We start from the raw sequence: 16,772 nt of genomic DNA, 5'->3' as shown, positions 1-16,772 counted from the left end.
ACAATAAACTCAACTAAATGAGTACCTCAAAGGTTGTAAGTTATAATATACTTTTAGAAATTTAAATATTACATAGAAGTTTTATTAAGCTTTCAAAGATAAACATTCTCTAAATGAGTTGGAATTTAAAAGAATGAGGCAGCGTGATTCTGAAGTGAGTTTGTGCATCAAATACTTGCTCTTCTTCTTCAATGTATTTTTCTGGGTAGGTTTTTTTCAAAATTTTCTATTTCTCAGATTTTTCTATTTCTAACTATCTTGAAAGAAAATTTCGTATGTTACAAAGATGTTAAATTTCAGTTGATAGGATGCTTTATATGTGGTGTTGCTTTGTGGGCTCGTGTAGCATACATGCAGGAAAACAGCTCTATATCAATGTTTAGTGGTTGGGACTTAGATCCAGCTTTCATTTTTTTGTTCGTTGGTGTAGTGATGTTCCTACTTGGATTTTGTGGATGTGTAGGCGCACTTAGAGAAAATATATGCTTGCTTAAGTTTGTAAGTTTGATAGTTTCTTAGATTTTCTTGGCAATTACAATCATAATGAGTATTCTTCAAGTGTAATTTTTTTAAAATATAGTTCTCCATTTGCCTGTCAATTATCTTCTTCATACAGCTTGTGACTGGAGTGCTTGGTTTTGTGTTTCGACGTAAGGCAAGTTTGTTATTTTGTAGAATCTTTACCCAACAGTAATTTTATTTTCATAGTGAACTCTAAAATAGATTAACACACTCGCACGCACGCACACACACATACACATACATACACATACACATACACATACACAGATATATATATATATATATATATATATATATCTGTGTATCTTTTTTAAATGATTTTTCATTTAAAAAAGATATATATAATAATGTTATCATCATTATATATTATTTATCTTATGAATTATCTTTCAATGAAAATGAAATCTATGACATTTAACTCATTTTTTTAGATCCAGGCCTTAGTAGCTGCCAAGTTGCAAGGTACTATTGTGAATTATAGAAATAATGATAACCTACAAAATCTAATTGACTTTTCACAAATAACCGTAAGTTTAATATATTTTTTTAACCATTCAATGTCATTTCGGACTTCATATGCTTTATTAATATTCATCGATTTTCTATCTTAAATGAAATTTCATTACTGTTAAGTTCAAATGCTGTGGTTTGGTAAATTACGTGGATTGGCAAAAAAATATTTATTTCAATTGCTCCCAATCTGGACAAGAGTCATGCTCTGTGCCCTACTCTTGCTGCAAAGTTGTAGGTCTTAGTTTTCACATTTCGTTAAAGAAACAAACAAATGTTTCTTTTTCTGATTTTGTCACACAATATTTTTTGGATTATTAATTTTAAGTTTTAGATAATAATATTTTTTAAATTATTTTATTTTTTAAATTATTAATTTTTTAAGTTATTGATTTTAATGCAAGAAAACTTAAACATAGTTTTTTTTTAATATTATGTGTTTCTATATTTGAATTTATATTTTAATGCTCTAGATAGATTTTAAAAATTTTATAAATTTTTTTGTTACAAAGGATCGCATCAACACGTTTTGCGGATACAAAGCATTGAGCGATACCAAAATGACGGTGATTTTCTGTTGCAAATTTCATACTATGATTTTTTTGGTTTAAATTTTCATTTGGCTTATATTATTGTAGTTGTATATATTATATATATATATATATATATATATATATATATATATATATATATATATATATATATATATATATATATATATATATATATATATATATATATATTATGGTTTAAAATAACTCAGCCTGATTTTTAACTCTATAAACTAATGTGTTTTTTGCAATAGAAAAGTTCTTCCTTTTTCAGTCAGCCCAACGCGAAACATTGATATATACTCGAGGATGCATCGATGGAATCTCGCAATGGTTTAATGAGCACCTCATTATCGTGGCTGGTATTGCGGTTGGTGTCGCCGTGCTTCAGGTTTTTACTTTTCGCTTCTTTTTCTTCTTTTTAATTTTCACTTTACTTTTTATATGCAATTTCAATTTGTTTGTTAATTCGTCCGTTTCTGACTCAGATAATCGGAATCGCTTTTGCTTCGACACTCATCTCAGATATTCGACGACAATTAGCTAAGTGGGATCAACCGCGCGGTTGGCACACCCCTCTCTTCGCTAATGACATGTAATCGGTGTGCGCATGCTTAAAACAGCTGTTTTTTTATTTAACAGCAACGTCCCATTTATGTTTATTTAAGAAGAAATCGAGGAACGATTGAAAAATTTTAAACTTGTATACACTCCCAATATTTAAAAATAACTTTAGTCAATTCATTGAAATCGTAGTTCTCCTAATGTAGATACGGTTTTAAAAAATGGAATTTAACGTCGACGTCGTGATCATTGGAAACTTTTGACGAGTTGATAGTCATGAGCGGAGAGGTCATTGGGATAAAACCCAAAATTTGTTTACACCGCCCGTGGGAGAAGAAAACGCAGTTTGAAATTTAGGAGCAAAAGTTTTTATATGATCATTTTGTAAGCACAAATCATTTTGTAACAATGGTTCAACTAAAAAAACTTATATTTTTAAGTTTGTTTTTAATTTCAAGAATTCTACTTTTATACACTTTTCATTAGATTAAGGGTAGGATCAAATATTGGTCTTTGTAGTAAAAAAATTTGAATGAAAGTTGATGATTTTATAAAATACTTTTAATTTGTGTTAAGGTATAAATATCTGTGAAATGTGAAAAGGTTTAGTGAAAAGACTTTCTTTTTCTAACGTCTTTGAAATTATAAGACATTTTCAAAGTGAAAACGATTCATCAAAAGTTCAAAATTTTAATAGAAAAATACAGAAAGTAAAAAAGAAATGAACAAAAAGATGGACTGCTTAATTCAAATTTTGCTGTCAATCTTCGAAGTTTTCTATATTTTCTAAATGGTTATTGCCTAAATATATAAAGACAGAGATACAAGAAAAACAAGTCACACCCACCACTGAGTGCTTACGCCCTTCCCAAAATGTCTTTATACGCCCCTGTTAAAAGCTTATAAAATTTGGATGTATATATATATATACTATTAAGGAATATATTTATCTTAGCCAGCTCTTGATTAACGGGTTGTATACTCTTGTATATGAAATATACAATATAGTATGAAATGTAATACAATGAACAATGGGTACAAAATAAAGTATTTTAGTTTTCACTTTCTTTTGTCTTTGTTGTAAAAACCTCAACGCTTTAATTGAAGTTTAAAAGGAATATTTTAGTGATTCACTTTACCAATGGTAGAAATCGTAGAAATTAATTTAAGTAAATAATTTAAGTTGTTAATTACAGTTACAAATTAGTTTCATAAGAAATTAGTTAGTTACTTAGGACGCAATAGGAAGCTTTTGTTCAGAGTAAAATCTCTGGTTACAGTTGATTACAATAAAAAAACTGCAATTTTTGTAACAGAAATAGTAGATGTTAAAGGCAGATCTAAGACTAAAAACTTATTGGCTATAGATAAGTAAGCGTCTACGACTCGGAATCGTTTTCTTGAAATGAACCGGGAAAAGCGTAATGAGACAATAAATTACCCGGAAAAAAATTACGAGACAAAGGAAAAGGTTGTCCCGGAATAAATTTATAAATCGGGACATAAATTTTGTCTCGGAATTTAAAATTTGTGTCCCGGATAATTATGAAACGTTGCGAGACAGATCAATTATATTAACTAGATATCTAACTCGCGCTTTCGCAGTAAAGAAAATTTTTTGCCAACCAACTTTATTTTGCCAGCCAGAAATGACGCACAGTGACTCAAAACAACAACAAAAAATGGCACTAAACCTCTCACAATTTTTTTGTAAATATAGTGCCCTTTTTAAAATAATATTAAATTAGAATGTTCATTTATTTAAAAAGTAATGAGTTTTTTCATAAAACTTATATTTTAAGGTTTTTATTTAGTAAAAATGGAGAACTTGTAATCTAAATGAAAGTCTATATTTACTTTTAAGACAATCTTTTAACTTTATATATTTTTTGAAGAAATACGAACGTCAATGAACCCATAAAAACCTTGTTTTCCGCCATTTTTTTACAGTGGTTTATTATATCAAAATAAATTTTTACTTGTATGACTTGTTTCAACATATCAAGTATAGTTTCAAGAAACATATTTTTGTCATCATATGCTACTTAGAAATTTGTTAAAATGTTTTTATTTGAATAATGATTTACTATTCAAGAAGTACTAGATATTTGAAATAGCATTACTTAACAACTTCAGTTTTTCCTGTTATAAACAAGTAATATTATTTACTTACACATTATAGGGAACGTAATGTGATAATTGTCAAAAAAGTAATAAAATGTTAAACAGTGTAAAGTGAAAAATGATATAAAGTACTTAAAAATGTTTCTGATATATATTAATGGTTTTAAAAACAACAAAAACAAAAAGATTAGATCTTATCCCGAATATACGTGAATTAGGTTAAATTACGATTTTGGAAGGATTTACTCAACGAAATTAAATAAAACTGAAGAAATTAGCAAAGAGAACACAAATTAATGCTACCTTAGATTTATTTCAAAAGTGAAGAAAAAAACTAAAACAATTTAGAAGAAATTATGATTCTTTTATAGAAAAAGAATTTCAATGGCTTCAAGAAAATCTTATGATCAAAAAAAGTCGCCATTTTGGTTCTGGAAAACCCCATAAACAATGGGTGGTCCTTGGAGAGCAAAGGAAAAGAGAAAAGATAAAAGAACTATGTATTGAACACCATGCTCTATTGTTAGTCTCTGCAAGAATTACACTTTTTAAAAAAAGTCAAATGTTTTATAGATCAAAAAAGTTAAAGACACTTTTGATAAAAACTTTCCTTTCAGTGTAAAGCAAACTCTTGCATTAGAAGTGAATACTGACCTCAGCGATAACAATATTAAATGATCAGAAACTTAGCCCTTGAACACATATTTATCCCCTTCTTACTCGATATTTTATTGGAAAAAGTTAAATATTATCCCAAAAATATCCCCCCCCCCCCTGATTTCAGTTGCTACCATTAACTTTTATAAAATTGTGTTTATATAGATGGTATAACAATATCAATAATAACATCTGAAATAAATAATGGTAATTGTGCCAGAAATTCAATATTCAAATTAAGGATTAACTAGTCTCCTTATGTCTCGTTATGTCCAGTTAAAAAGAATTCCGGGAAATTGTAAAGCTCTAATTTTGTCCGGGATATCTCGTCTCGTCTCGGTATCGTCCCGGATTTCTACTGAAAATTTAAAATTGTCTCGATAATTATCGCTAATCAGGACAAAGCTTTTAGGAGCGTCTCGTCTCGAATAAAAAAATAACGAGACGCAGACGCTTATAGATAAGTATTGCATTAAAATGGCACTTTTAAGGTTTATGCTAGATATCCGTATCTTCTGACATTAAAAGGGATTTTCTAGAAGTAAAGATTTTCTGTAAAAAAATATAGTTCCCTCATCCAACTTCTCTTAACTCTAAATTGCATAAAACCTTAATGAAAAATTAGGATATGCACTGAGAAACAGTCTCTGCTCTTTATAGAATATATTTATTAAGCATATCATAACGTGACGAAAATTAAGTGGCGTAAATTAATTACATGAATTTATAGCGGTATTTTCGTGATGAAAGTATCGCGGGGTGAAGGTAGTAATGTAACGCGCTAAAAGATGATCTAAGCAATATGTAATGAAAAGTTGCGCAATGTGACTCAATCAACCTCAGTTAGCGGAAGATTCAGTTTTTGAAGAGCGAAAGATTTCCCTCTTAAAGATTTACGTAAAAATCCTTATGATCATTTACCGGAAAAAGCTTACACTGGAAAAAAGAGCTTTTTTTTTAATTTGGGTTTTCTTCTAAAAGGAAATTACAAATTTCAAAAATCACTAACACAAAACAACACTTCATATAATTTAAAAGAGCTTTGATTCTCTGGTTTGTAACTTCTTTTAAATAAAAGAAGTTACAAACCAGAGAAAGGCGAAAAAAGTTTCATGACAGTACTCGAGGTTTGCATAAATCCCTTGTTCCTTCTTTTTTTATTAGATCTTCGCATCTATTTTGAGTCTATCTTTCGCATAAGCTGTAAGTACGAGGTTCAAGTCACAACGATCATCCGCACGATTTGTTCGGCAACTGGCTTTTCAATATTTTATTCTCATTTGGAAAAATTCAAATCCAACAAATGAGTTGTAAAAACCCGTGGACGCTCTAAAATATTCTAACGTTTTATTTTTGAGTTGAATAAAAAAAAAAACATACCAGTATATATTCAATTTGGCCAGCAGTACGCAGTCGAATATATATTGATAACTCGTGCAACACGTAGCTGCTTCTTTTATGAATAGAATTAAAATGCTCAACATTCAGTAATTGTTTCCAAAACGATAAGTGAATGTTGACTTGTGCTGTTTTTCCACCGTTTAGGTCAAATGACAATTTTTTCCATCAAATGTTCTTCAATAAACTTCTTCTAAATGTTGACACTTTGCAAACATTTTTATTAAGTTAAACGACGAATATGCAGTTAAGCCGCTTAGAAGGTTCGACTGCATTAAGAAGTGAAGAAAACCTAACTTAAACAGTGGTGTCAATTGGGCGCTGATCAAATTTACTTCTTTGCAATTTAACCATGTAAATAAAATACGCTATAGTTTCTTTTTCAGGAACGGCAATCCCTTTAAAGTGCTTACTGATTGACTAAAACAAATGAAAAAAAAAAATAACATGTAATGCATACAGAAAGTCTTAAAGAAGACAGTTTTATTTTTTTAAAGACTTTTATGAATTTAAAAGTTAACTTTAACAACAGCAATTAACAAAACAACAACAGCTCTGCAAAAACAGAGTAAAACACAAAAGTACACATAAAGTTCTTCAAATAAAATTATATGATAATTGATAAATATTAAAAAAATTTGTTATCAAAACTTGAAACAAATAGCCCAGAAGAAATTATTATTCCTACTAGATGCAAACCGTTCTAAAGAGCTTTTCCTTTCATATAACCAAAAGAGTAAAAAATTTTATGATAATCGTTTATAAAGCCAAAACATATGAACTGTAACTATTTTGCAGTGGCTTATTTGTAGTACACATTATGCATGTACAAAACAAGAGCAGTTATGAAAAATATACTGCTGATATGCAGTTCAGATAGGCCTAGAAATCTTATGTTAAAATTTTTTTACTAAATGTGCCATAGAAATAAATATGATAAACTAATAATCATCTGTTGCATCATATGAAAAGATTTTGTTCAGTGTTTCTTGAAACATTTTGATAATTTAAATTTTAAGCTTCATAATATATTTATAAAACAACTGTAAAAAAGTTTAATTTAAATAAGGTAATTGATAATTGAGTTCTTATTTAAAAAAAAGGAAGAACCTTGACAAGCTTGAAAAGCTTCAGCTTTTAAGTGCATGCCATTGAGATCCTACTACATTCAAGTGTTAAGACATAACACCAATCTGTACAGGACTAATATAACAGGGAGATAACAGGGGATATATCTTTGATAGGAAAATTTTGTGTCAAACTGCAAATCATTCAATTTTTTGAATTGTTTTTGATGTAGAAAAAAAATATCCACAAATGAGTCTTGAATAAAAAATGGAAACTTTTTTGAATTCAAAAAATTATTAAATCCAAATAAATTTTAAATTATTTTAATCCTATTTTTTATTATGTTGAAATTTCCAAAAAAAATCAATGGTTTCTGCCAAAGTTGGAGACAGTTTTTTCTCATAAACAAAAAATGTTCATTTATGAAAAAAGATTTAGTTAAAAACACATGAGAATTCAAAATAGCTAGAAAAAAAACAAGAACTTCAGTTGAAACTACAACATCTCTAAAAGATATCTATAGTTGTTTGTTGGCCTAAATCAATTCAATTTGTTAAAGCAAATTTTGACCAGATTGTGAACCAAAAACTTATACAAAAATACAAAAATAAAAAAAAAATAAAAAAAAAAAAAACCCTTGTTATTGCTATACTAAAGACTTCAAAATATGAAGGGTTATGAGAAAATGACTTGTTATAACTTAAACTAATGATTTGAAAATGTAAAGGACTGTGACACATTTTCAGGGACAAAGACTGTGATAAAAAAGAAAATAGGCTGCGATTCAGTTGATTTGCAAATAAAAATACTTTCCAGAAATTTATCCAAAAGTACTTTGGTCTTGGCTATTTCTTGAGCAACAAAACATAAACTTGACAGTTATGTTTTATGCAGTTACATTTTCAGCATTGCTACTGAAAATGTAACTGCATAAAAACACAAACTGTGACTAAATATAAAAAGATACTAAGCCATAATTTGAGTAGAGAATAACTTTAAAAAATGACACCATATAAAACAATTTTAATTCAACATCATTGTTAAGTTGTAAACAAAAGTTTTTTTAGCCTGTTAAATATTTTTACTCTTTGATTTATCAATATCATGCACTCATTACATCATTGCATCATGCTCATTACGTAATTGGTTTAAAAATCATAAAAAGCTCATCATTTTTAACCACCCCAAAAAAAACACATTTTGGCTGACATTCAAAAAAGAGCGCTAACATATCAATGAAAGTTATTAAAATGGTGCCCCACAAAGCACTCAGCTATTCTGTAAAGCACTAATCCAAATTGAAGGCAATGGTTGAAAAACCTTTTGAATTGATTCTTTGATTCATTGATCTAAACCTTGGGATATTTAAAAAAATCAAGGAGTAATGCTCAGTGTTGCCAAGCGCAGACACTGTGTGTCAGTCAGTAACAAGAATATTGAAATGTTGAAATTATCAGTTGAAAATAACAAACCAAAAAGTGTGCTTGAAAAAGATACAAACTCTAAAAAATTTTGATATCTTTTGAGGTAAGATTTTAAATAAATTTCCAAAAAAACTACAAAATTGTTTGTTAGACAGGAATTGATGCATTTTCTGCAGCAACTTTCAAAGTAATATTGACATTTAAAAAATAAAAAGCATATTGTAAGTTTTAAGTTAAAAAATGTTATCTTTCCTGGCATTTAAATCATCACACATTTTAAATGTATACAATAAATTTACTTTAGAGAATCCATTAACAACCTTGGTCCATCTTACAAGCTTTTAGAAGAACCAGACCTTCCTAAGATATTCCAACAAGATACTCATATAACAAAAAGTACTTTGGTTCTAATACCAAAGCTGTGAAACTTCAATTTTTGAAGATGTAAACCTGTGAAACTATAAATTAGACTTCCAGCATCTTCACTGCATCAAGAACAATAGCTCCTAGTTAGAGAAATAAATGAAAGGCACCATCAGAAATTTGAAGAGGTGAAGATGCTTATTACTAACCACTTAATCAGATCCTTGACAAAGCTGTACAGTTTTTCTATAATAACTATAACAATTAAAATAATTTCTATAACAATTGCCTCCATTTATCAATGTTTAAAGAATTCAAAGTGAGATTGTAAAATATTTGACATTTGATAATTTTTGCATTTGACTGGTTGCCTTTTTTAATTTTGGTTGCATTTCTTTAGTTTTCACTTCTTTAACTAAAACATTATTAATAGATGTAACTGCGCTTCTATCGGCAATTTTACACGAACAAAAGCAAATGTAAGATAATATTTATACAAAAATATTATTAAACCAGCTTTTATTTATATTAAACCTTAATAAAATATTAAATCTGAAAATGAAGCTCTCACATTAGATCCTCCCACAAATATCTAAAAATCTCTAAAAAAACACAACATTAGTTTAACTAACAAGGAGAAGGTTGCTCTGTTAATGAGTAATTGAAGCTTGAAAGTTAAATTATCAAAATACTCCTCCCTTAACTACTTCATTAATTTTGTGGCATTACTGCATATGTTATAAAATATGCATATGAATGCAACACAGGAAAAATGATTCGTATCATTTTAGCTAAACCCATGTTGCTGCAAAAAGCACAAAAAATCCATGGTTAATCCACTTTTAAGTAGCAAACACATTTTGGTTTTCAGAAAACTTAAAATGAAGTTAATATTGTTTTCATTTCATTACATAAGAAATACTAAAACAAAATTGAAAAAAAAAAAACAAAAACCAATCTTGTGTTTATTCAGCAGAGGCTTCATGTTAAAAAATCCTACCATTTTTACAGCAAGACAGATTTATAGCTACACTTTAAAAAAGAAATGAGAAAAAACTTTAATTTTAAGGTACCTCGATTAATTGAGATTTGCTCATACCAGGACGAGTTGGGATTCGATAATATCGCTTGTAACGTCTTAATGTTGCAATTTGAAGTTGATTGAGTTCAACCTAAAAAAAAATAATCTAAGAATGTAATAAATCTTGAATATCTTATTTTTTTAAGCCTGTATTTCAAACTCAGGCATTTCTTTTTTTTTTTTTTTATTTTGCTTTGTAAAAAAGTTTTCAAACCAAAAATAAAATTAAACACTGTAAAATTAAATTGATGTGATGTCTAATTACAAATTTATTTTTTAAACCTCTGGACTTTCATTCTCCTCGTCTGAATCTTTTCTTTTTCTTTTATTTCTTGCCTTCTTGATAATATTTTTGTGAAAATCGCATATATACCTGTGTTTCGCCTAAAAGTTATAAACTAACTTTGTAAATTTAAGTTGTCAAAAAACTTACTTTTAATTTTATCTAAAGTCATTTTTTAACTTAACTTTATATATAGCAAAAAAACTCACATTTTGGTCCAAGGTAAATTTAAGTTTTCTTTGTTCCACAAGTTTTTGAACTCTAAAGTTGAAGCTAGCGTTACCTGACAGACGCTTACAACGCTCTGAATTTTCAAGCAAGCAACATGTTTCTGACTTGGTTTCCTTGTCTGTTGACATTTTATTATTACAACTATGAGTTAAGTTTGTTCAAAATAAAGCATGAGAACTTTGATCAGTTCCTAATACTTATATAAAAATTAGATTAATAGCAAATAAAAAGTACTTTCAAAACATAACATGATCAAAAATACTGTTTTTCAAGAGAATTTCAGAATTTTTCACAAACTATATCAACTTAAAATGTTTGTCAAAAGATCTTTCTAAACACAAACAATGTTTATACTGTTAAAAGAAGGTATTAACTCCTCAAAATGTTAACATAAGCATTTAATTATTTTTTAAACAAAAATTTGTTTTATTTAAAAAAAAAAAAAAAAAAAAAAAAAAATCCTTGATAATTGAAACTGCAAAAAAATTCCTAAATAATCAGTTTTACTCAATACCAAGAGAATAAATCCTCAATAGAACTTTATTAAAAAATGAACTTAAAATTACATCACAAATGCTTCAGGGGGAATTTTCCCTTGATTATTAAGTTCAGTGAACTTTGTACCAGCTTGTTCAAAATTCCAACCATTTGAAACTAAACACTCAAGAGACCATTGTAAGTTCATTTTTGATTGTGCAGAAAATCGCTTAACCAACTCTTGTTGTTCAATATCTGAAGAGCTCGCTTTAATCTCAAACTTAGTGTGTTGAGCATCAGTAACATTTCTAATGTGAAGTTCATCATTAATGATTAAAAATTGTGAGTTGCTTTCAGGCACACTAATAAATACTCTGGAAAAACCTCGCAATATATTTAACTTCTTTTCAAGGAAAACTCCATGGATGGTGAATACAAGACATGATGGTGTTGCAACAGGTACATCAAGAACAAAAGAATCAAGCTTGTGCGTAGTTGCAGGCAGTTCAGTTAAAAAAGCAACAACTGCAAGTTTTGTGTGTTTGATAAGTTGCTGTCTTGTGTTTCTTTCACGCAAACGACGTAAATTTCTACTAATTTTTATATATTCATTCAATGAATGACTTTTTGCAACTGTAGATACTCCGGTATTCAAACACATAGAAAATACAGCATCATTATGGTAAGCACCTAATAAATGCTGTCTGTCATTAGCATCATTAGAGTCATAAACTTTAAAATAATTTTCTAAAAACGTGGCTACCACCTTCAAGGCATCAGGGTTTACAGCATAAGTGGGTTTTGTATCTGGAACAACAGATTCTGTTTGTAAGTCACATTTAATAGACTTTGGTAAAATAACACCATCCAGCTCTTCAATATCTGGTAACTTACTGCGAATCTCTGCTATGTAGGCCACATTGTCTGACTTGTAGTTGTCTGAAAATGGGTTATCTTTTAGCCATAACTTTTTCAATTTTTTGTTGGAAGCAATTTTTGTTAACTCCCCTGAAAAACGAATTTGATTTCTTGACAAATTTAACTCTTCCAATTCAGGACACTTGTTTGCTAAAACTTCAAGTGTATTTAATCGAGTAAGACTGTTTTGTGACAAATCTAAAGATTTCAGTTGAGGACATATTGAATTTATAATCGAAAAAATAGTGTTCATAAATTTGAAATCAGCAGCATGCCCATCTATTCGGTTCTCACGCAGAATTTTCTCACTTGAAATATTTGATAAATCCAACCTAACTAATTTTACATCATAACGATTACCAAGAAAATTTTTTAAAATTTCAATTTTTTCAACTGAAGTTTCAATAGACATATTATTTGAAGACTTTTTATCACTATTATATGTAATGTTATTAGGAGCTTTACTGGGTCGAACAGTAAAAAATAACTTTGAACCATCTTTAGTTGTTATAATGTTACTTGCGCTTTGAACAGCATCTGCTATACTTTGACCTTTCACAAAGAACACAATATTATCTTTAAAAGTGTGGTAGTCAACTTCTTCAAACGAGATTTTTCCTACATGCTTTATCTTGTTAAGCAACCATTCACGGTTGTGCTTTTTTCCTTCTGGTACAACAACTTTAAACCAATCGCTCTCATCTCTATCTCTTACTCTATTTTCAATTCCACTACTACCATAGTCACTATGATGCAGTTGCTCTTCATCACCCATTCTTGCATCTCCATCATCATCATCATCAAACCTATGACTAGGTTGAAAAGGTCTTCTCCCTCTTCCTCTTCCACCACGATTTCTCATATTAAACCCTCCTCCCCTTTGCCATCGACCACCATTATTTCCTATAATCAAGTTAAAAAATGTTTAACTAATTAAAAGTAAATAAGACACTGTTAATACTTGCAAGTGTAAGCTGTGCATAAGACAAAATAATTTATTTACAAAGCTCAAAATATAAGTTTCTGAGACAAAAACATTAAAAAAAACAAGTTACAACAAAGAATGGGATATAACTATTTACTAACTACACATTCAATTGTTATTGAGTTTATAAAATTTAACAAACCCAAAATCTAGTTGTATTCAAATAATCTTACCTAAATTATTTGCCTATATTTCTTAATAACTTAGTATACAATATCATAAAATAATTATTATAATTAATTTTACAAATTTATATAATTACATTATATAAATACTGGCAATTATTAGTGATAAAATAACTCAACCTTAAAATGATACAATTCTTTAGATGAAATTAAAATACAATAAAACATAGTGTTTTGTTATATCATAGCAAAAAGTGGATATAAATGTTTTTCAATAATATATATATATATATATATATATATATATATATATATATATATATATATATATATATATATATATATATATATGTATTACTATATAAGATGAAATTTTATAGATTTTTAAAAAACTTTCACTCTTTATTATAGGCTGACATCTTGATACTTTCTAAACTGTTTGAAGTATGGACTTATATATATGGTATATATGAGTTCAAGATGTTGCAACACATCGAAACAATTCATTTTAATTTTTTTTTTTTTTTTTTAATTAAAACAATGACATGTTTAGGAAAATTTCTGAACAGTAAGGTTTTATTCTACTATCAAGAGCTAAAGTTAAAGAAGATGATTGCAATTCAGATTTTCATAGTGTTGAAAATTATTCTTAACAAAACAAACTATTTTTAACAAAGTCTTTACTGTTTGTCACCAGAAATTGGCGACCCTCAAATACACTTTTCTAAAAATTCAACATGAAATAGGAAAATATATTGGAGGTTTGTTAGAATGTTTGGAGCAGGAAAAATTTAATTTTACATTTTATATATTCTCTATTACTAAAATTTCTTAGTAAAACTGTTGCATACTTTTTTGGTTTTATAGTGAAAACTTTAAGAGTTGATATTCTAGCATCAAAACGAAAGGGATATTAAAATATATCAACTGTATTTACTGACACTATGTTTCTTGAATATTTAACCAATTGTACTTCTATCATTCAAAATAGCATAAAATCAAGAGTTTGAGATTTGATAAAATAAATAAATAATAATAATAATAAAAACATTTTTTATGCACTATTTGTTACCTCCTCCAGGGCCACGATAACTGGATGTATTAGCTCTATTCTCAGTCCCATCTGTTGCTGAACGTCGATTTTCAAAACTACCTTCGTTTGAACGCCTATCTATTGATCTCGTACCATTAGACGATATGCTTACTGAGAAATTGGCATCACTAACTGCTTTTCTAAACCCTCTGAAAGCCATTTTGCGTTAAACTAGTTTGAAAGAATTTACTTCTTATAAATGGATCGAAAATCCAACATCGAGTCAAAATTGCTGCGAATTTTTAAAGAAATTTGAATTTTCGGCTAAGTGAGACAAAAACAATTCAAGTGTCGGGAACCGTTTTTTTCGTTATTAACGAACAATAACGAAGCACTATCTAATAAGTAAGCATCGACGTCAGGTTCCTCGGTTTTTAACGAATAGTAGCTAATGAGGTTTTTTTTTTTTATTTTTCTATCAGTCATTTGAAATAATAACAATAATTAAAAAAATTAAAAGTAATTTATATATATTTAGAAATACAACGCCTATAAGCTTCCGAAAAAATGTCAGCACTACCTTGCAATGCTGACTGTGAATACGAGTTAACCCTTGGAGACAATACAAAATTTGTTGTTAAGACTTCTACTATAATAAAAAAATGCATATATATTACTCGTCATTATTCGTTAAAATGCGGAAATTCAACCACCTTACATATATTACCGTTACAGATGAAAGAAGGATTTATATAAGTATGTACTTTCATTTCATTTAAAGAAAATACTCCTGTTTTACACGCATAAAAAGTTCTACTTTTATTAAAAATATTGATAAGACTAAAACAGCAAAACCATTTGGGGTGAGAAATTCTTATAGATGTAAAAATATCCTTGGTTCTTAGTTAAAACTAAATTATAAATGATATAATTTTTTTAAAACTTTTTAAATTTGTGAGAATATAAAAATTATTATAAGTTCTATAAAAAAAATTCCTCAAAAAATATATGCAAACTTCTTTATCAATAGAATTTGCATTTACTTGTTTTTATTTATTGTTATTCGTTATTATTTGTTATTATTCGTTTTTAAAAGAAAAACCCGATGCATTTTTTCAATTATTCTGTTTAATATTTTAGTCGTAAATAAAAAAAAACTTATTCAGGCATTTTTTACAAAGCTGACTTTTTACATGTATCTCGATACTCGAGAAGACATGCTTTGAAATCTTTTAATTTGGTCAACGGAAAACAAAAAATGCATTTGAACCTTCCATCATCGGTAAAAATTGACCTTCTTTGTGTGGCTAAGAAAAGCAGTCTTTAAATCTGAAAATTGGCAAAAATCAAATCGATTATCACACAAAGCACAAGACAAAACCTCCGGCTGATCCTTATTAAATTTCAGGATTAAGCGGTTTTGTAAATTCGTGACTTTTTTCATTTTTTACAATTTTTATTTTAAGAAAATTTCCTTCTGGCATGCTGAGCATTAGGGTTATGACTTTTAAACTTTTTGTGAAATGATTAATTTTACAAAGAATTGAGCAACTTTTATCTAAAGATAATGAAAATGGATAAAGTTTCGGAAAATACCAAACTTAATTAACGCAAGATGGAATTCGCGAGCAATATAAACTCTGTTGGCATTCATACTTCGACAAGAGCGAAGAGATACTTGATACTTGTAAATTCATATCTTATTCATAGTCAAACAGTTGGTTCACTAACTAAACATACAATGCAGATAATTATCAGAAGCTATATAGCAGTTTTTAGGTTCACGAGAAAACGTTAAACTCTGAAAAAGTTTTGCAGTGCGCAGAACGAGCAATCAAGTGTCTTCAAGAACTGAATTTTGTTTGGATCTTCAAGAACTTTTCAACGTCTCTAAAAAAGAAAGAGGACCTTCAGCTTAGACTTTGTTTAACAAAACATAAGAGTTGTATGCTATGCTTTAATGGAACTAAATACTCCACATTCTTTTTCATTTTATGCAGTAGCTTTTCTTTCTTATAGAATTGATATCTAGGCTTGTAATCTTATATTTATTTGTTACTTAGTGCGTTACAAAGTAACAATAAACTGTAAAATGCCTAAAAACTCCATAAGTGCTCTCCATTTACAAAAATTAGAGTTAAAAAATTTCGATTGTAAAATTGCTTAATTCTTTATCCATACGCGTGGTAAAATCGAATTTTTGGTTTGAGCGTAAACTCTTTCAACAAGGAAATCGAATTTATGTCTGAAAAACATAATAATGAGTTATGAACAAACGTTCATTGATCTATTACCCAGGAATATGAGGTCACAAAAAAGTCATAGCCCCACTGTGCATATACAAATGCCTTGGTGAGGTAGGTATATAAACTCTTTAGGGTATGCATGCCTACATCACCAACAACTTTTCATTAAAAGAGTTTTTTTTTTTAATCTAATATTTTAATTTCGATTTTTA

The 16,772-nt window shown here is 28.4% G+C and overlaps 3 protein-coding genes across 3 annotated transcripts; 1 reads left to right on the top strand and 2 right to left on the bottom strand.

Annotated features, from left to right (window-relative positions):
- The first annotated feature begins 16 nt into the window (after positions 1 to 16).
- Positions 17 to 2,586, top strand: LOC145181875 (tetraspanin-5-like). Its single transcript, XM_090073714.1, has 8 exons — positions 17 to 205; positions 301 to 498; positions 581 to 655; positions 954 to 1,049; positions 1,156 to 1,266; positions 1,545 to 1,598; positions 1,858 to 1,974; positions 2,072 to 2,586. The coding sequence occupies exons 1-8, from the start codon at positions 134 to 136 to the stop codon at positions 2,180 to 2,182; spliced, it is 834 nt and encodes a 277-aa protein (XP_089929840.1). The 5' UTR covers positions 17 to 133; the 3' UTR covers positions 2,183 to 2,586.
- Positions 2,587 to 5,878: 3,292 nt separating this feature from the next.
- Positions 5,879 to 10,947, bottom strand: LOC145181962 (histone deacetylase complex subunit SAP30L-A-like). Its single transcript, XM_090073725.1, has 4 exons — positions 10,755 to 10,947; positions 10,545 to 10,646; positions 10,255 to 10,353; positions 5,879 to 6,746 (listed from the first exon to the last, which is right to left on the bottom strand). Exons 1-4 carry the CDS (start codon positions 10,902 to 10,904, stop codon positions 6,624 to 6,626), a joined length of 474 nt encoding a protein of 157 aa, XP_089929851.1. The 5' UTR covers positions 10,905 to 10,947; the 3' UTR covers positions 5,879 to 6,623.
- A 351-nt stretch (positions 10,948 to 11,298) lies between these two features.
- On the bottom strand, positions 11,299 to 14,579 carry LOC145181955 (nuclear RNA export factor 1-like). Its single transcript, XM_090073689.1, has 2 exons — positions 14,354 to 14,579; positions 11,299 to 13,074 (listed from the first exon to the last, which is right to left on the bottom strand). The coding sequence occupies exons 1-2, from the start codon at positions 14,532 to 14,534 to the stop codon at positions 11,339 to 11,341; spliced, it is 1,917 nt and encodes a 638-aa protein (XP_089929815.1). The 5' UTR covers positions 14,535 to 14,579; the 3' UTR covers positions 11,299 to 11,338.
- Positions 14,580 to 16,772: the final 2,193 nt, after the last annotated feature.

The sequence above is a fragment of the Hydra viridissima genome, unplaced genomic scaffold (genome assembly GCF_058129835.1).
Source record: "Hydra viridissima isolate aposymbiotic clone 2 unplaced genomic scaffold, HvirCarnegie_v1 scaffold_16, whole genome shotgun sequence".
Taxonomy (NCBI): Eukaryota; Metazoa; Cnidaria; class Hydrozoa; order Anthoathecata; family Hydridae; genus Hydra; species Hydra viridissima.
The sequence above is the reverse complement of the archived record's forward strand: the minus strand, read 5'-3'. Positions and strand labels throughout refer to the sequence as shown.